The 20,611-nt window shown below is 35.8% G+C and overlaps 1 protein-coding gene and 1 pseudogene across 1 annotated transcript; both read right to left on the bottom strand.

The window, feature by feature from the left end:
* Nucleotides 1-11,073: 11,073 nt before the first annotated feature.
* On the bottom strand, nt 11,074-12,517 carry LOC148950364 (uncharacterized; annotated as a pseudogene).
* Nucleotides 12,518-17,386: 4,869 nt separating this feature from the next.
* LOC148950363 (uncharacterized) lies at nt 17,387-17,908 on the bottom strand. The gene has a single exon (XM_089091849.1). The coding sequence runs from the start codon at nt 17,906-17,908 to the stop codon at nt 17,387-17,389; it is 522 nt and encodes a 173-aa protein (XP_088947975.1).
* Nucleotides 17,909-20,611: the final 2,703 nt, after the last annotated feature.

Genomic DNA, 20,611 nt, shown 5'->3' with positions numbered 1-20,611 from the left:
TTTCTTTTGGTCATTACTATGAAGTTTTGCCAGAGTATTTCTAGCCAACTTTTCAACAGCATTCGTTCTTTCAAAGAGAATTTTTATCTGTAATTTTGAATACTTTTCGTAATCCTGGTGAAATATTCGTAAAATATTTCTCAATTTACGAAGATCAGCATGCATTTTCGCCATCTTCTTGGACTTCTGAATGTAATTTTTCACTTTATCATTATGCATTCTTTGGTAAAGCCTCGCAGAGGTTTTAATTTTTTCATTATAGCTTTTGTCACCCCAGTATTTACCCACTATTCTGGTAGCAACTTTTTTCTTATGTTTGTTTCGGTAATCTTTAATTTCTGGGCTTCTAATGGAAAGCCTAGCAGTACTAATATCACTACTACTATGTATGTACTTCCTGCAAATACTTGTGACCGTGACTGCAATTATTTGGTCTCACTCAGACTACCTGTCTTGGCTTTATCTACAATTGGCCATTGGCTTGATGACAACTTGATTTTGATTCCAAAATCAACGGACTCGGTCGAGGCCTTCGGTCTCGACCTCGAGCTGCTACCACGTGCAAGTGAAACTAATTGCGACAGTGACTGTGACTATTTGTGAAGTCAACTACTTATGGCTCCGACTGAGACTACTAGTTGCTACAACTTCTTGCGACTACGACCTCTTGTAGCTACCACTACGTCTACTTTTAACTACAACTACTACCTATTTTGGCTACGACTAGTTATGAGTACAACTGCGATTACTTGCGAATATGACTACAACTACTTGCGACTGTAACAACTTTGATTTAGGTAAGTACCTCACTCAATATTCTCTGAAGTTTCACCTTAGCATCTTTACCATTTTTGGATATGCCCAGGATCAAACATCTCCCTTTCCCAAAAATAATTATTACATGTAAACAATGGAAAAATTATGTAATTTACAACCATTGTCCTAAGGGCTATGGAAGGTTAGGTCATTTCCAGAACTATAGTCCTTTATTTAACTACCATTGAAACCACCATATATCAATTACTATGGGCGAGAGATCGTTCTTTACTGTAATTTATAAGTTTTCAATAGTCTAATGGTAAGCATGCCCACTTGTTACTTGGGAGAACGGGGTTCGATTCTTCGTCGGGGAGAACTTTTAATGTGTTGAATTAAAAGCACTATCTTTTAAATTTAAAATTTAGAAAACAAACTTGTTTATTTACATCCTAGCTAAAATAATGGAAATAATATGAATGAACCGCAGGGTTCAGTTTCTTAGGGCTCGAGTTTGTTTTTTAACTGTAAATATAAACAGGAAAAAGCCTACGGCCTTTTCTTCTTTGAAATAGTAAGAGACGAAACTGAAACAATCAAGTTGCCAACTAAGTCCAATGTATGGAATGGTTTGTTATTTCAGTGATCGTCTTTTAATGTAAAATTAGCTCATTAAATGTAGGTGTCCATTTTTTGTCAAAGTGCATTGGAACTGCAGCTGGATCTAGACACGTCAACTCTGCTGGGGTCATTTTTGCCACACCAGGTACATTTTTATGGACAGTCCGTAAATAATCAATATATTCAGGAGAGTACCACTCAGCACATGAAACTGTCAGAAACAAAGTCGGTGGACCCAATTGCTCAATCATTGACTTTACAGGAAAGAGATTGAAAATACTACTGAGATCCTCTGATTTTTGACTGAACAGAAAACAAAGTCGCTTACTTGAATGAAGGCTCCATCACTGGAATGAAGCCTGTCTATTAATTGACGAGCATTTTAATTTGGTTTCAGAGTTTGCAACATATGACCGACTTTATTACACATGTAAGAGTAGTCTTGCAATTGGAAGCTGGGAAAAAGAAACTGTTTGTCAAGACGAAACTTAGTATGTCTCCTAAGAAGCCTTGAATTAAAATATTCTGTATTCTTAATCCGAAAAGGTTTTGCCTTGTCACGCAAGCCATATTTGCCTTTCGGGAAAATATTTGGAAACACTTTCAGATCAAGTTCTTTCTGAACGAAGTCTTCGCTTTCACCTTTAGTTTCTTGATTTTACTCAAGACTACTCTTACACATGTAAGAGTAGTCTTGCAATTGGAAGCTGGGAAAAAGAAACTGTTTGTCAAGACGAAACTTAGTATGTCTCCTAAGAAGCCTTGAATTAAAATATTCTGCATTCTTAATCCGAAAAGGTTTTGCCTTGTCACGCAAGCCATATTTGCCTTTCGGGAAAATATTTGGAAACACTTTCAGATCAAGTTCTTTCTGAACGAAGTCTTCGCTTTCACCTTTAGTTTCTTGATTTTAAATTGGTCAGTGCCAAGATCTTTCATTTGCTTAAAATTTTCTATGAAGTCTTTTGGAACCACCGAATTAAGCAGCAGGACAGAAAAATGTTCAACCAATGTAGATTTTGCGCTTTCTGTGAGTTTCTGAAGGATTGCAGCTTCTGGTATTTCAGGTAAATTATCAACACCAACCACTTTTTCAGCAAGACGTGTTTCAAGTATTTTATTTAAATATTCTAGGGTGTATGCACGTATTGTTTTATAGAACCTATTGTTCTTTCTTAAACACAACAGTGCTTCATGGACTTTTCTCAAATCTATTAGTGCAGTCCAAACATTCTTTTTATAATGAGGCTGACCATTGACAATGACTACAAAACTATCAATGTTAAGAAGTTTTTCAGGTTGAATATCTGCATTTGCTTGCACATCAACACGTAGATATACTATTCTACCCTTAAGAGCGTCAACAAGTTCTGTTCTAGGTCTCTTCAACGCAGTAGCTTGCCCTAATCTGACGATCAGAAGGCAAGGCATTACAAATTGAATAATTGCTATTTCAAATTATTTAGACACTTTATACATTCCGATGTACAGTTGATAAGAAGGTTATTTAATACTGATCGGACATTCTCCTGACTTTTCAACATTTTCCCAGCACAGTAATCACATACAAAGAATAAATCTATAACATCCTCTTTCCATCCTGTACAATCAATCAGCTATTCTCTGTCATCTTTGGGTATGTCCTGTTGGTGTTGTTCTAAAATCGTGGCCAACATTACATTAAAACCTTTCCTATTTGAAAGAGATCTTAGACTCTTAAATTGGCATTTTGTCTTTATCTGCTCGAAACTCTCACAATGCATTGTGGGGTATACATCCCTGATGCTAGCTACCTTATCAAGGCTCTTACCAAATAAGTTTATTATTGTATTTTCATCTACAGAAACTTTAATATTGCTATCACCGTAGATAACGTCTTGACTATATACGCTATTAATGAAACAGGTCAAGACAGGAAAATGTGGAGTTAGTGCCCTTAGAGAATGCAAATAGCTCAGACATCCCTCATTTGGGCTAGAGTATAACGAATGCCCATGCTTTCTTATGTCCCTGTAAAGGATTTCAAAATAATCCAAGTCGTCAAGGTAGAAATCAACAATTTTGTCAGTTGAAAATCTTAACGCTGTATTAATTTCAAAGATTTCAAAAAGAATTTGACATAATGCAATATCCTTCAAATAGAGCTTGCAGATATCAGGATGACATTGCCAAGTAGCCTGGTGCCCAAAAATTTTTTTTTGAATGTTTACTCAGATTGTTATAGGTGAGTTCAGTCGTCATAATATCCTTGTCGGATCTAGTTTCAGAGCATTTTTCAATAGTTGTCTTGTACTTTTCAGGACAGCTTGTTCTACAACACAGAGCATTTTTTGCCAAATATTAAGTGGAACTAAAAAAACTGTCTAAGACACAGTTAGAAATGCTTTTTTTGCGGAGGAATCTTACAAAGACATATACTAATAGCCCTAACAGGTTCGTTTCCGCCATAATTGAAAAATATTGCTTTTCCTTCACTGTTTATAGGTATGCTTGTATATATATTTTTATTACTGTTACATAAACTGCAATTGTTCCTTCCAAAATTAATATACGAATTGTCTAAGAAGTACGCCTCCGTATATTCACTGTATCGTCTAGAATTTTCAATTGTATCTATAAACTGATCCAATGTTGCCAGTCAATAGCTTGGAAGCTTTTCATTAAACTGATAATATTTCTTTTGGTCATTACTATGAAGTTTTGCCAGAGCATTTCCAGCCAACTTTTCAACAGCATTCGTTCTTTCAAAGAGAATTTTAATCTGTAATTTTGAATACTATTCGTAATCCTAGTAAAACATTCGCAAAATATTTCTCAATTTACGAAGATCAGCATGCATTTTTTTCATCTTCTTGGACTTCTGAATGTAATTTTTCACTTTTTCCTTATGCGTTCTATGATAAAGCCTCGCAGAGGTTTTAATTTTTTCATTATAGCTTTTGTCATCCCAGTATTTACCCACTATTCTGGTAGCAACTTTGTTCTTGTGTTTGTTTTGGTAATCTTTAATTTCTGGGCGTCTTATTGAAAGCCTAGCAGTACTAATATCACTACTACTGCTACTACTAGTACTATAACTACTACTACTGTATGTACTTCTTGCAACTACTTGTGACCGTGACTGCAATTATTTGGTCTCACTCAGACTACCTGTCTTGGCTTTATCTACAATTGGCCATTGGCTTGATGACAACTTGATTTTGATTCCAAAATCAACGGACTCGGTCGAGGCCTTCGGTCTCGACTTTGAGCTGCTACCACGTGCAAGTGAAACTAATTGCGACAGTGACTGTGACTATTTGTGAAGTCAACTACTTATGGCTCCGACTGAGACTACTAGTTTCTACAACTTCTTACGACTACGACCTCTTGGTGCTACCACTACGACTACTTTTAACTACAACTGCTACCTTTTTTGGCTACGACTACTTATGAGTACAACTGCGATTACTTGCGAATATGACTATAACTACTTGCGACTGTAACAATTTTGATTTAGGTAAGTACCCACCTCAATATTCCCTGAAGTTTCACCTTAGCATCTTTACCATTTTTGGATATGCCCAGGATCAAACATCTCCCTTTCGCAAAAATAACTATTACATGTAAACCATGGAAAAATTATGTAATTTACAACCATTGTCCTAAGAGCTATGGAAGCTTAAGTCATTTCCGGAACTATAGTCATTGGACCTGTTTGACTATTTTGAGCAAATGGTTATCTCAATTTGAAGTCTTATCCAATCACTATCCGATGTCTCCCCAGTCACTTTCGAGTCTTAATAAAGGCACAAGAACTTCCCATTTCCCATTAGATCAGCCCCCTCTGAAGTTTCTATGACAACCACAACTTGTACTTCTGACTATTCATGGCCTTCTACACTACCTATTTGCGCCTTATTTCCAAGGAATAATTTTATTCAGATGGGTATCGGCTCATCAATTTTATGTATTTTTAGTTTATCAAGGACCACATGGAGGAAGAGCTGGTCAAAGGCTTTTTTAACCTTAAAAAGAACTAGCAGCATGCTAATTCCCTTTTTGATTTTCTTGGTTATATCATCCAGCGTCTCAAGAAGCGTGGTTGCACAGGCATTTTTGTCGCTACAGCCAAACTTTTCAGGGTAACAGTGGCTTCTCTTTTTCACATAGTTTATGATCCTGTTCTGATTAACTTTTCAATCAGCTTGCTCAGATAGGAGGTGAGGCTAATTAGCGGGTGGTTGGAAGGGTTAATCTTTGTCTTAAGTGTTGGTACGCTCTTAGTCTTTTTCCAGCTGTTAGAGTATTTGTCTTTTGCGTATTAATGGAAGATTTGAACTGCATGGATCTATGACAGTATTGAAAACGCCCCAAATTTTAACTTGTTTCGAATATCGCATACTGAAAAATGAGGGGAGAATATCTTCAATAGCTATTTTTGTTTTAAAACGTAAACATCAGCTCAGATCAACAACTTTAAGTTAAGAATATTTCTAAGAAGTCGTGAGTTGAAAGCACATTCGTCATCTCATGCAACCATGGTCATATTCCGCTTATTTTGTTTTTATTGCTCGCTGTTCATCTTTTTTGAAAAAAGATGAAAAATAAAACAAGTCAAATCAACGCAAAAACAGTATTTTTGGTAAGCAAATAACTTAATTTAGGTCACAAACAGATATCTCTTTCTTAGTTTGAATTGGGCCGATTTGACAAAACTACGAAAATACAAAGTTGACGAATTTGGAGTTCTACCATATCCATTCAAGAAAACTCACTTAGCTTCTCTGTGTTCTGCTACACACGAAGAACAAAATCCGCTTGACTATTGTGGCCCATATTGGGTTGAAAGGTATTGCACGGTGACTATTAGGTTTTATTGAGTACGACCTCAGGTATCATGTAAACTCATACTCAAAGGGAATGAACACTACCATTTATGGAAAAGAAAGTTAGTAAATAGACTGAAAAAGAAGACTATTGACCCTACAAATATTTGAGTGTTGTTGCTTGTACTGTGTTTTCCTCGAATTTTCGAGTGTCATTGTTTAGTACGTTCCCTTGAAGTTCTAAGGGGCTTTAACAGACTTGTCTGTTCATTTGGATTTGAGAGATATGTCAATCGTTTTTTTTTATTAAATTTGACACTCTTTCCTAATAAGATTAAATATAAAAAATACATTTTTTAACTGAAAGTAAGGAACGAAGTTAACACTTAAAACGAACAGAAATTATTCCGTATATGAATGGGGCTGTCCCCTCCTCAACGCCTCGCTCTTTACGCTAAAGTTTGACTTTCTCACGACTCTATTTTTTTAACAATAAAAAACTTTAGCGTAAAGATCGAGGCGTTGAGGACGGGACATCCCCTTTCATATACGGAATAGTTTCTGTTCGTCTTAAGTTTTAACGTCGTTCCTTACTTTGAGTTAAAAAAACTTGTTTTTTTTTTTATTTAATTTTTGAACGTTTTTGAATTAATGCAGGTTTTAATCTTGGCTCACCGTACATGAATAATTAAAACAAAATTTGCATATGAATTTACTTTTATTTGGTTAAATGGCTTTCTCGTAACTTGTTTCATTTTATTTACGAACGTTTTTATTAGTAATAAATATACGTAACTTACGAATTAACTTACGTAACGAACTTCTATATTCATATATTTTTAATACGTATATTAGGGGGTTCGCCCCCAAGTCAATACTTTGCTCTTCAAGCTAAAGTTCGAACCTTGTTCCAATTTTATAAAAATGGCCGCTTAATCACAAAGGCCGTTGATTAGAATAAATAGCTCTCATGAAAGTGCTAAAAAATCTTTGGCTTAAAGAGCGAGGTATTGACTAGGGGGTGAACCCAATCATATATGTAATATAATCTGTTCGTTTTAAGTTTTGATGTTTCTAATGTTCCAGTTGAAAAATTAGTTTTTTTATATTTAATTTATGATCTTTTTTTAAATAATGCTGGGAAATCCGGCGTCTCCTTAATAGGAATGTCCCTTCCCCCATGAAAACTTCCTTCATGGAAAGATCCTCCCACGTAACCCCCGACCGTCCTCCCCCCCACCCACTACCTGAAAAATCCCCCCTGAAAAGGTCTGTATACTTCCGAATAAACAATGGTATATGTTAACATTGGGTAAAGTTCATAACTTTCAGCCCTCCCCCCGGGTACTTAGGGGGATTAAGTCATACTAAAAGACATACGTATAATGTTTTCGGACATCTGAACAAAATGGCTATCTCAAAATTGTGATCAGGTGACTTTGGGAAAAAGATTAGCGTGGGAGGACGCCTAGTTGCCCTCCATTTTTTGGTCACTAAAACGGGCACTATAACTTTTAATTTCCATTCCATTGAGCCCTTCTACTATATTTTAGGATCACTGGGTCGATACGATCACCCCTGGGTAAAAAATAAAAAAAAATAAACACGCTTCCGTCATCTGTCTTCTGACAAAAAATATAAAATTTCACATTTTTGTAGATTGAAGCTTAATACCTCTTCAGTACGGTTCTCTGACACGCTGAGTATGATGGTCTAATTTTCATTGAGTTTCTATAGCATTAAGGGGGTGTTTCCCCCCTTTTTCGAAAATCAGCCAAATGTTCTCAGGCGCGTAACTTTTGATGGATAGAACTATCTATCTATAACTTGATGAAACTTATATATTTAAAATCAGCATTAAAATCTGATTCTTTTGATGTATCTATTGGTATCAAAATCCCGCTTTCTAGAGTTTCGGTTACCATTGAGCCAGGTCGCTCCTTACTTACAGTTCGTTGTCACGAACTGTTTGAAAAACCAGCGTCAGTTGATATTTCTCCGACGGCGCACCACCGTTTTCCCTAAAAATTAAGTATTTCCCACCGACAAGAAAAGCGGCCTGGCATCAGGGTCTATTGTATGAAATGTTACTTAATATTAAATACATTGTGCTTGTCTTGGTATTTGGTTGGTTCTGTTACAAGCTGGCTGATCCTGGAGGGTCCTCATAGACCATTGACCTTGAAGGATATTTTCAGATTTCTAGAAGTTTTAAATCCCCTACTATGCATATGAGGCTTTCTGGGTCAGCAAAAATACTAATGAGCTCAATATCAGTTTTCGGGGGGGGGGGGAGGGATCTTGGTTTAATTTATTGGTTTCTTATTGGTGAACAGTAAACAAAAGCTAGTGTGATAGGCCTATTGCATCCTACGGGATTAACTGATATAACTTTCTGTCCAGCTGGATCCAGGGGTGGCTCTAAGGGAGTAATGATTCCCCCCTGCTTTTTGTGAAGTCAAATATTTAATTTATTTTGACCTCATTGAGGTCCCAGATGCTCAATTCAGAGACAGTCTAAGTTGTATTTTCTTTTCCTGGAAAAACTTTTGCATGTTTAAACTTCTCCATAAAGAAATGCTCAGCTTTAGTTGTAGATACTGAAAACCAAACTCACACGTAAATAGAATAGAATCGTTTTATTTTACAGTTTAATTGTAATTTTTATAATTTAGTTTTTAAACAGAGTTGTTTAAATTAAAACCAGGTTTAAAAGGAATGGACTGATAGCAACTAGTGCCTTTAAAACCTGCTTATATTCGTGTAGGATTTGTTTTGTCTGGTCATTCAGATCTAGCCACTACTTTTGTGAAGTCATATAAGTCGTTTATTTTGGACTCACCCGGTTCACAGGCGCTCAATTCAGTCAAAGACAGTCTACGTTGTATTTACCTTATTCTGAAAAGACTTAGGGATTTTCAAACTTTTCAGTATAGAAAAGATTGGTTTTACCCCTGCTTAGCTTCAGTCGTAGATACCAAAAATCAAATGTGTGTGTAAACAGGATAGACTCGTTTTGTTTTACCGTTTAATTTTTAATTTTAATAATTTCAGATTTAAACAGTCGTTTAAATCCAACCAGGTTTAAAGGGACTGGACTGGTAGCCTAGTAGCTCGCCCTAAAAACTTGTTTAAACTCGCATGTGATTTATTTCTATTGGGTCGTTCAATAGTTTTGGAAAACTCAAGTGAAGCCTGACTAGATAGCATGAACAAATCAAAAGAAAGAGACAATGTTACCTGAACTGACTGTGGGTTGAACTTTGACTAAGAGTGGAAAAAAGGAATGAAATTTTCAAGTACAATGGAAAATTAATGAGAATTTAAAGAAAATGAGTCCCCCGAGACCCTTTTAAAGCATGTTAATCCAGGACAGTTAAAAACTCAATTACAAAATATGGTTGAGATGTATACAACGCTTGAGAAAAACAAACAAGATTTGGCTATGTACGCAGAACTTGCTTCCTAGGACTGGAATGCGTCTGAAGAGCTGGGATAGTTTAATCAAGTAGGGAGGTAAGTTTTTTCTAGGACGAAAGTTATGAGTAATGCTGAAACTTATAACAGACAGGTAGACAGGTTATCTCTTATGTCATGCCATGAATCAAAACAAATGATACACAGGTAGACAGGTAATTTCTTATGTCACGCTATAAATCAACACAAATGATGAGAAGGAGTAAAATGTAGGGGAAAACGTCACCGATCAAAGACTCAACAGGGTATTTTATGTGTGTTGCAGAGCTGGAATACATTATATCAGTAGTTGTTGGTTTCAATGCCATTGCTAAGGCTGTCCAAGAAAATTCTATATTGAGTGCAAGAGATATCTTGGTGGAAATACAGTCTAAATCATTTTCTGTCTTTGAGCTATGTAAAGAGCTAATAGTCGATTGCACTGAATAGCTTCTTAACATTTCAACAATTAGTGGAGCTATTGTCGAAAGTTAAAGTGACTATTTTGAGAGTACAGTTCACAAGGATCCAGGAATGAGGAATACAAAACCAACGGTTACCTTATTTCATGTGGTCCTAATCAACCAAAGCTGAGCGTATTTCAGTTGAACCTTCAGTATCTAAAATGAAACAGGGGCGCTTTCATCTGGGATGGCATGAGGATTACTTGTTCTTAGAATACAACATCGAGAAAGATTCTTCCCGTTTTTGGTGCTTCCTTTTCGTCGCAAGGACCTTAGTGAGACAAGGCATTACCTTTAAGGGAACTGAGGAACAAATAGCAACGTTGTTCAAATTGTTCAACTTTTAACGAGATATGTGGCGGCTCTTGATACCCAATATAGACTATACGAATTGGTCTATTAACACACAATTTCTCAGAACTAGTTCATTTAATTGCTTTAAGAAAAACTCAGGGAGAAGATACTCGACCAAGTCATGGATACGCAATTTTATTCTGTGATGGCGGATATGACACCCGATGCTCCACATTTTGATAAGCTTGCCGTGATAACCCGCGTTATCACCTCGGAAGGGACACATAAAAAAAGACTATTGCGAGGCTAATGACAAAATTGAGCAGGGATACGGCAGAAATTATAATAGGAACACAATCAATTAGAGGAATTCCTCTGGATAAACTAGTTTCCCAGTCTTATGACTATGCAAGTGCAATGCCTGGTCAATTTAATGGAGCCCAGCAGAAAGTATCTGAAATTCTTGATCGCTGTGAGCTTTATATTCTCTGCCAGGTCCACAGACTAAACACTGTTGTAGAACATACTGCAATTCATGTCTCGGTGGGCTGCAAGGGCTGAAACCATACAAGCAGTAGTTACTTCGTTTGAAGCCATTGAATTGAATTGAATTGAAATGGATGGTTCCTCCTCTCTTCCTGCAAGGACTCGGGAGGCTTCTTCTAATCACTACACTACTTGGTTTGCATATGATGTATCTGATTAATATCCTTTATGAAGTTTCATATCAATATAAGTCCATCAACACAGTCACTGTTCAAGCCCGCTCCACTTAGTATGTCACTACTCTGTGGAATTCTTTTTTCTCTAATAAACTTTCTAATATTCTTCCTCCTGTCTTCTATTCCAGCACATGCAAATAACAGATGTTCTACCGTTTTCTCATTTCCACAAAATGCACATCTTGGATCTTCATTATAAAAACGGGCTCTATATTTCTGAATTCCTGCATGACCTGACGTTAGTCTGAATATCACTCTGGCTTCAGATTTACTTAGCGGTCCATATATTTTCTTTTGAAATTGCCTTCCTTTCTTTTGTATAACTAACATATTTGTTGAGAACGCACGGCTGTCCTCGAATGTCTTCATTCTCAATTTCTTTATCACTTCTCCAATTTGATAAACCATCCCGGGTGTGATATCTACAGATGTTTGCCCATCTTCTATGGATGCTTGTTTTGCTGCAGTGTCAGCCATTTCATTTCCATTAATGTTCGCATGTTCGGTACCCAATCCAATGTGATGGTTACTCCCTTTTTCAGTAGTTTCTGTAATTCCTCAAGGCAAAAGATCACTTCAGGAGCTACTTTATTTACTAGATAAATATTCTTGATTGCCTCCAAACCACTTTTTGAATCCAAACAGATTCTATATTTTTCACCTGTGGGTCCCAAATCTATTATGTATCTCACTGCTTTGGCTATTGCAAATACTTCTACTTGAAAAACTGTAGTTACATCACTTAATTTAATCAATTTAACTATATTCTTGGAGGGAATTACAAAAGCAGCCCCCACTCTATTATCCACTTTGGATGCATCTTTGAAGATATCCACAGTGTCAAGATATTGCATTTATTTTGTCATCTTGAATGATTGATCATAATCTTGATTATCCCACTTTTCAAGTTCAGTATTGCACTGGTATGGGATGGATTTCCACTGAGGGGTTATGAACATATTGGACGCTCTCAACATTGATGTCAACTGACAATCCATTTGAAACTCTTCCATTATCTCCTTTGCCCTCACAATACCGAATAGTTTTTTCTATGAACACCACAACCTTCCCTCTTTAGCATTCTTGATTTAATTGGATTCGACTGGTCAGACATCCATGTCTTCCGTAAAAACTTTAATGTTGCTGTGTCTCTCCTGCTACGTAGCTTCTAAATCGCACTTTCTGATTCGAGAAAGCTCCGTGGAGTTGTCTTTCTTGCTTCAAAAGCTGTCCTTATAACACTGTATTGAATAGTTTCCAGCTCCTCTAACAAGGACTTAGACGCTGCCAAATAAATTATTCCTCCACATTCTAATTTCGCTCTTATGTATTTTATATAAAATTCCATCAAAAAGTCGGGCTTTGGGCCAAAATTTGCTCCAAATAACATTTTCATAATACTTAATCTTTTGGCATATGTTTTCTTTAACTGTCCTGTATGAGCTTTAAACGTCAGCTTTCTATCAATGGTAATTCCAAGCCATTTAAATTGATTCACGGTTTCAATTTGTTCCCCATTTAGAAAAAGACAAAGAGCAGAGTACTTTTTTGTTCGCGTGATTACCATTGCTTTGGTTATCTCGACCGAAAACTGCACACAATTTTCCATGGCCCACGTTTCCATTAATTTTATTTTCTCCTGGGCCACTCGTTGCCCCTCCTCAACACTATCACACACTATCCACATTGCATTATCATCAGGGAAAATCCCAGCTCTATGCTCTCCTGTATCCAGTGGTATATCAAATTCACTTATATTCTAATAATCTGGCCCCAATGAGGAGCCTTGTGGTACGCCACGTTTTCTCAATACCTTTCTTTCCGAATATGCTTTACCCACTTTTACTGTCACTTCTCGTTCACGTAAATAATCATAAGAAAATCTTAGTAAACGTCCTCTAACCTTTGATGGAATCACTCCTTCTAGTATATGTCGATGAACCACACTATCAAAGACACTAGAAGCAGATTTTTCTATTTTCCAAACAATATACTGCATCATTTACAAACATTTGTAACACTTCTCTAGTAGATCTGTTCTTTCTAAGCCCATATTGATCCTCTTTCAAAATGTTTGTTCTTTCCACTTTCCATGTAAGCCTCTCCTTAACCATTCTTTCATAAACTTTTCATAACACATGAAATAGAGCAATCATCCTAAAGTTTACCATTTCTGGATTATCTTTGCGTTGTTTAGGAGTAAGAGTTACTACCCCATCCTTCCATATTTTTGGAAATTTTCCGTCTTCCCAGGCTTTGTTAATAATTTCTAACAATGTTTTTATCCATTTGTCACTTAAATGTTTGACATACTTTGGGTAAATCATGTCTAAACCTGGTGCTGTTAATGGTAACTTTCGAATCACATTCTTTAACTCCTCTACCGTAAAATATCTGTTATAATCCATATCATTTTCTATATATCATTTTATAATCCATATCATTTTAGAGAGTCTTATTACCTCAGCAAATGTAAATTTTTCATCATCCTTAAAATCGTCTGGTCTTCCAATCACTGACTCTACAAAATCTACTGCTTTATTCGCTTTTTCTTGTTCTTCCACTAACTCCTCTCCATTAACAGTCAAGGGGGGGGGTTACCATTTTCATCTGTCTTCCCTGTAATCAATTTTGTCAGTTTTGTACACTCTACTTGCAGGCTTTCTAAAATCCAACTTCTCCACGAATTCTTGATACGAAATTTTCTTTGCTTCCACTGTTTGGCGCCTAAAGACTCCATATCTTCTTTGACACATTAAAAAATTTTCAAAGTTCGGAAGCTGATTGTACCTTCTTCTTGCCTCTAATAGCTGTTTCTTTGCAACTATACATTCACTGTTCCACCAAACACTCAGTTTGCGGTGAATAGGACCTCTTTTACTTTTTGGAGCCAGTTCTTGTGCTATTTCTAAGAGTGATTTTTGAAATGCATCTATCTTTCCATCGACATCTTCACAACCATTCACCTGTGACTGAACGTCTGTTTCTTGTAATTTATTCGTAAAATCTTCCCAGTTAATCTTCTTTAAATTTACTTTGCTAGTTTCTTCATGATTTTTGCATACACTATTATCTTGAGAAATCTCTACCATAATGGCAAAATGATCACTATATAGAGTGGATTCCCTGTCACTTGTTACTGATACTTTTGGTGCCAATGAAGCTGATCCTATGGCCAAGTCTATGGTCACGGATCTTCCTGTTCTGCTATTGATCCTAGTTGGTAAATCCTTTGGAGTAAACAGGCAGATATCTGAGTTTTTCATTAAAAATTCAAAGATTGTTCTCCCATTTCAATTATCACTTCCGTATCCACACCAAAGACCATTGTGTGCATTTAAATCACCTATAATCATTAGTTTCTCCCCTCCAGGCACTGTTCCTATGATTTTTTCTAGACCTCGATCACTTAAAAGTAAATTACCGTCTGGGATATAAATATTGAATATATTCAGCTTTACTTTGTTTTTAAGATGTATTTTGCATCCAACAACCTCCATTTGATAATCCTGCTGTATTGACAAATAAATTGGGATACAGTTGATTTCCTTGTCAATACCAATAATCACTCCACCGCTCTCTTTATTCCATCTATCTAATCTCACTATATTATAATGTCTGAATGATGGATTTATATATGGTTTCAAATAAGTCTCTTGAATGCAAAACACGTCAATATTATTCTTAATGCAATAGTCTAGTACTAAATCCTCATTTACTGTAACTAATGATCTTGCATTCCAAGACATAATTTTTATGTATGATTTAACAGTCATTTATACACTGATTCAAAATAAGGCTGCTATTCATTTGCATGATTCCCAAACTTTCAATAAAATTACAGAGTTTATCTACTTTTTCCCTGACAGGCAAGTTCTCTATGCTTAAAATTTCTGGTGACAACACTAGACCCATCACAATCTTGTTTATAGTATTACTCGCACTATTCTTTGCTGCATCTGACCAATTTCTTTATCCCTAAGGGACACGTTGATTTTTGCTTATTCTTTGTATGCCTGTTTGTTAGTCACTTCAGCATATGACCTATGAACTATTTCAGCTCTTCTAAAACTCATTTGATGTCTTTCAGCAACTTTTAAATCTCGGTATTCCTTTGTCTCACACTACATTCCATTGAAGTTGATGGGTGGTTACCATAGCAATTGATGCATTTATATAAAGATGTTTTATTTTGTAGATTGTTGTTCTTCATTTGACACAGTCCTGATGTATGCTTGCCAGCACATCGTAATCAAATTTCTTCTTTTTCTGGGCAATATTTCTTTACATGTCCATATCTTTGGCACTTATGACATTGTAGTAATTGTCTCTTATATTCATGTACAATCCGTCTCCTCCATCCCCCCCCCTCCAGACAACAGGAGGAAGGAAATTATTTTCAAATGTTAGCAATATTGCAATACTGTCTTCCATTTTTCTAGTCTCTCTATTAAATCTTTTTTGCCTTTTGGCCCCAATTATTGCAATTGGGCTATCTAAACTATCTAAAATATCATCCTCTGAAACATCAATTCTTTTTTTTTTTTTTTTTTTTTCAAACCCACCTCCTCTCCTCTCAGTGGTACTAACTTCTTTATTTCCGAAACTGATAACTACATTTATGTACCACCTACACTAAAAAATATAAAAAAAAACCTACAAAATTTTTTAACTTTACATTATCCTAACAATCAAACTATAAATTTGAGCAGTTAATACTTTACAGAATTCATTTGAGGGCATTCTACAACCAATTAACCAACATTAATACAACATCTGCCTAGCCGCTTTGCAGGGTGCCCTTCCAGTATAGGGAACCCCTTCCACGGTGGCACCAACTATCAAACTCCAAGAAAATACTTTAATTTGCCTCCAAAATCCCTTTGTTTACCTTACAATCCCATCCTCCCAAATTACTCTCTTTCTTACCTCAAAAACGCCCAAATAAAAAACTTTGTCTGAACATCATCTTACACAAACATACACTCAACACTTAGACAAAGTTTTTCATTTTTATTTTTTTCCTTTATTTCCTCATTTTCTAAAAACCCTTTTCAACTACTCAAATTCCAAAAAAAAAAAAAAAAAAAAAAAATTTAATAATTAAAACATATTTTAATAAATGTTCATTTCAAAATATTTCTCAAATCTATTACTTATTCTCAAAAAATCTACTTCTTTATCCAAAAACTTTTTAAAAATATCGATATTTATTTTTCCTTCCTTTTTCTTCTACTCCATACATACCGGCATAAATTTCCTACTATAAAACACACCATATTTTTCTTTTTATCCTCCATTTTTTCCTTTATATCTAACTTTATAATCATTTTTTTATCCTCCTCACTTTCTATACTCACACCTAAATTTCTTACTATTTCAAAAACAAAATTAAAAATATTTTCATTTTTCTCACACTCCAAAAATTCATGAGATAGTCCATCTAGTAACACCTCTGAACAGAGGTGACACCTTGTGTTCTCACTGCTAATAAAACACGCAATTCTATCTCTATACGGCATAATCCTATGTATTATCATAAACATAACTTCTCTCACCCTTGTTTCCATGGGGAAGGCGTGGAGGTTACTAAATGCTGTTTCAAAATTTATAAAAGGTTCTTTTTCCTTTACATGATAAATTGGTTCATTTTCTGTCAATTTCAATAAATTTCCAATTTCATGTTTTTTCATTTTTTCCCCTACTTCTAAAAGGCCAGTTTCTTTTGCCTGTTGTATAACTTTAAAAATTTTTTGTAGATACAATAGGATCTTTGTTTCTGGAAAATATTCTTCATTCAGTGCTTTTATTAGTCATTCTCTTTTTAAAATAGAATGATTTCCTCTATTTAGGGAGTCAATGGTATTTCTTATTAGGAGGTTCTTGCAGGCTGACCGAAAATTCAAAACTCCATTTCCACCTTTATCTTTAGGTTGATAGAGTATTCCCTTGTTTAGTTTTTCAATCTTAACATGCCATACAAACCTCCAAATATGTTTCTCAATGTCTGTCGCCAGGGAATCCGGGAGGGGGGTTATGGGTGCACGATAGAGGAGTCGGGGGATGCAATACATGTTGATGTATGTTGCTCTTTGGAATACTGTCAAAGACCGATTTTTTTCATTGCCATTTAGCATGTACTGAATTTCTGCTACTTTCTTTGACCATGCCTTCTGCCACATGTTTCCTTCTGTGCTAATATTAACTCCAAGTATTTTCGTCGAGGTCACGACGGGTAACCAAGAAAAAATTTCCTTTTTCTTTTTCATTTTTCATTATCACTTAGAGGTAGCATGTTGCTCTTTTTCTTGTGGATCTTTAACTTATAATGTTGTTCATACCATCTCAGGGCTCCAGTTACTTCCAGTACATCTTGAGATCCATTCGCTAAGAAAGTTGTGTCGTCTACATAAGCCGCTGACTTGAGTACCTTTGCCTCGCGAATGGGTATACCTGTAATACGTGCTTCAATATATTTTATTAAAGGATCAAGGTAAATCTCAAAAAAATACGACGAGCTCGGGTCTCCTTGTCTTAAACCAATTTCAAAGGGGAATGGTCTCGTCTTTTCTCCATTCAAAACAATCTGGCCTGTAGCATTTATAAATAGGTTCTTAAAAAAATGTATAAACTCTTTACAAAAAGAAAATTTCTCTTTCATCAAAATCCATAATATTTCTCTCTCTACCGAGTCATATGCTTTAATTAAATCTATGCAGATTAATACCCACGAAAGCTCACGTTTTAAAAGCTCTTCTTCTTTTTCCAGGAATAGATCTCTCAGCATTCTAAGTATATGCTGTATTTTCCGGCCTTTTATCCCACCGTATTGAGTCTCTCCAAATATCTTCACAATAATCTCCTTTAGACGATTAGTCAATATTTTTGAAAAGAATCGAGTATCGCAGGGCAGTAGCGAAATCGGTCTCCAATTTTCCAGTTTCTCTGGGTCTCCTTTTTTGTGACCAAAGTAATCACTGCTAGTGTTTGGGTTTTGTCTGCTCCTTTTCTTATCATTTCATTCATCGCCCCTGAAAGCGTTTCAGATATTTCACTATAAAATAGTTTGTAGAACTGATATCTGAGGCCATCCTTTCCTGGGGCTTTCCCGCTCTTTATTTCTTTCAGAGCTTGTTTTAGTTCTTGTTCCGTGATATTCTCACATAAAAGTTCATTTTCATGGTCGGCTAATTCATTAGTGACGCAGAAACCTTGTAAAAGAACCCCTCCAATGTCCAGATTCTCTTTTCTCTTATATATCTTTCGGTAGTAGTCCCGGACTTGCAAACGGATTTGTGTCTCTTCTTCGATTATTTTTCCATCATCTTGTTTCAAACGTTTCATTATATTTTCTTCTCTTTTTGTTTTTGCTTTCTGGAACATAGCTAGATTAATTTGCTCCCCTTCATATATTTCGCTTAGTCGATTTGTTTTTTTCCAATGTTCAAAACGCTCATTTGCCAGTTTTTTTTGTTCATTTTTAATTTCCTGATACTCGATAATAGTGCTGTTTTCATTGCCATCTATTTCCGCTTTAAGTTGTGTGAGAACTCTTTTCAAGTGACGCTCATGTGTCGTTTTTCTTATTTTATTTTTCTTTCTAATTTTTGTATGAAATTTCCTATCTCCCTTTTCATATTCAACCACTTCTCCAGTTGACTTTTTGATTTTTTTTTCTTTTTACATAAAATCCAGGATTTTTCCTTTGATTTGATTCCTTACACACTTATCTTTAAGCGAGTCTGGGTGCAGTTTCCAAAAAAAGGCTTCATTATTTGATCTTTTGTTTGTTTTCCAACAATCATTCGCACAGCATAGTGATCAGAAAAAGTTACATGTTCGTGTATTACTTGACTAATTAATTTTTCCATTCCGGATGTTACATAAATTCTGTCAATACGGCTTGCGCTGCGAGTTCCCACTCTTGTAAAAGATATGCCATTATTTTTTTCTATCCATACATCTAGTAAACCATACCTCTTACTGTCTGAATAAATTTTTTAAGCGTTTCATTTATACGTCTACATGCAACTTTCTTATTTTTTACCGAAATGTCGTCTTCTCTTAATACGCAGTTAAAATCTCCCAGTAAGACTATTTTTCCATTTGGTGGTGTGTACTTTGGTAGTATTGTTTCAGTTACAAAAACTCTCTCCTTTGCATTATTGGTGCCTGATGGCATGTGTACATTTACAAGGGTCATTCCACTAAGTTTCATAGAACATATTTTACCATCTTCCTCGTATGCAAAATCCTCTGGATTCACTTCTAATTCCTCTTTTATAATGAAGCTTGTGGCATGTGTTGCGCCTGCGGTGAAAAGCATGTATCGTAACTTTTGTAAGTTTTTTATTTTCGGAGTGTCTAGTTCTTGTAGGGCTAGGATGTCCCAGCTTGATCTCTTTAGGTAATCTAAACAACATTTCTGGCCGCTTCAACTGCTTTAAACCATTTAAGTTCAATGTTCCTATGTTCAAGTTAATTTCCTTGTAGGTATATTTGCCCCTTTTTTCTTTTCAGGCCTCTCACTTTCTTATATTAGTGAAAAATTGCTTAGTTGTCTTTTGGGAGTTTCTTTTTTCTTTTCTGGGGCAGGAAGGACTGATGCCCTGCATTCAGTCTTTTTTGTGCCTTTTCTTTTCGCTATCGGTCTTTGAATTTCTCTTTTTGGTTTCTCTTTAGTTACTTCCCCTTTAGGCTCCACTATCCTGTTTTCTGAAACATCAATGGGTACTCCCTTTACTATCCCCCTTACTGTCTCACCTTTTCTCTTGGCCTCTATCGCCAAGCCACACATTTGACTTTGTTTCAAAATTTTCTCAGCTGCTATGTAATTTTTCACAAAAATAAACATTTTCCTTCTTTCAGCCAAAACTTTGAACTCAAACTTGTTTTCTTTTAATAGTTCTTTCATGCACTTTGAGAGTCTAAAATCTTCTGGAAATCTTTTTGATTCCTCTTCCTCCTTTACTTCAACGACCATTCCGATCTTGAAAAGCTCTTCTTCTGGGATTTCAAATTCTTTGTTGATATTTAATTTTGCTAACACCCACTGTCTCTGTTTTGACTCCATATTTATCTCTTTCCTTCCATCTTTTGGAACCTGGGATGAGATTCCGCCATTATTCACTGAATTATACTTTTTCGCTTGAGGTTGTTGACACTCCACATCTGTAGCTCTTCTTTTTGTAGCTGATTTGTCTATTTCAGTGTTCACACCTTCTGCAATATAGGGGTTAACACAATCGAACATGTCTATTTCCTGTTCATTATATGCTTCTCTGCTACTTGGTAAGGGTGGATACTCCTGATCAAGTAGTGGACTATATCTTAGCAAGGTAATAAATCAGATGCCTCCCACAACTACTTTAAATATCCCTGAAGAACCACTGTTCGATCTTGGAATATGTCCTGGACCTCTCATACTTATTGAAGTCAAGGAGGCCCTAAAGACTTTGAAAAACGGAAAGGCTGCAGGCAATGATGGCAT

Source organism: Artemia sp. Qi Xiang Cuo, chromosome 7, assembly GCF_049724085.1.
Source record: "Artemia sp. Qi Xiang Cuo chromosome 7, ASM4972408v1, whole genome shotgun sequence".
NCBI lineage: Eukaryota > Metazoa > Arthropoda > Branchiopoda > Anostraca > Artemiidae > Artemia > Artemia sp. Qi Xiang Cuo.
This window is presented reverse-complemented; position numbering and strand designations above follow the sequence as displayed.

Bases quoted from the DNA above. Each gene is read 5' to 3' on its own strand.
- LOC148950363 (XM_089091849.1), bottom strand. From the start codon at position 17,908: ATGCTGAGAGATCTATTCCTGGAAAAAGAAGAAGAGCTTTTAAAACGT.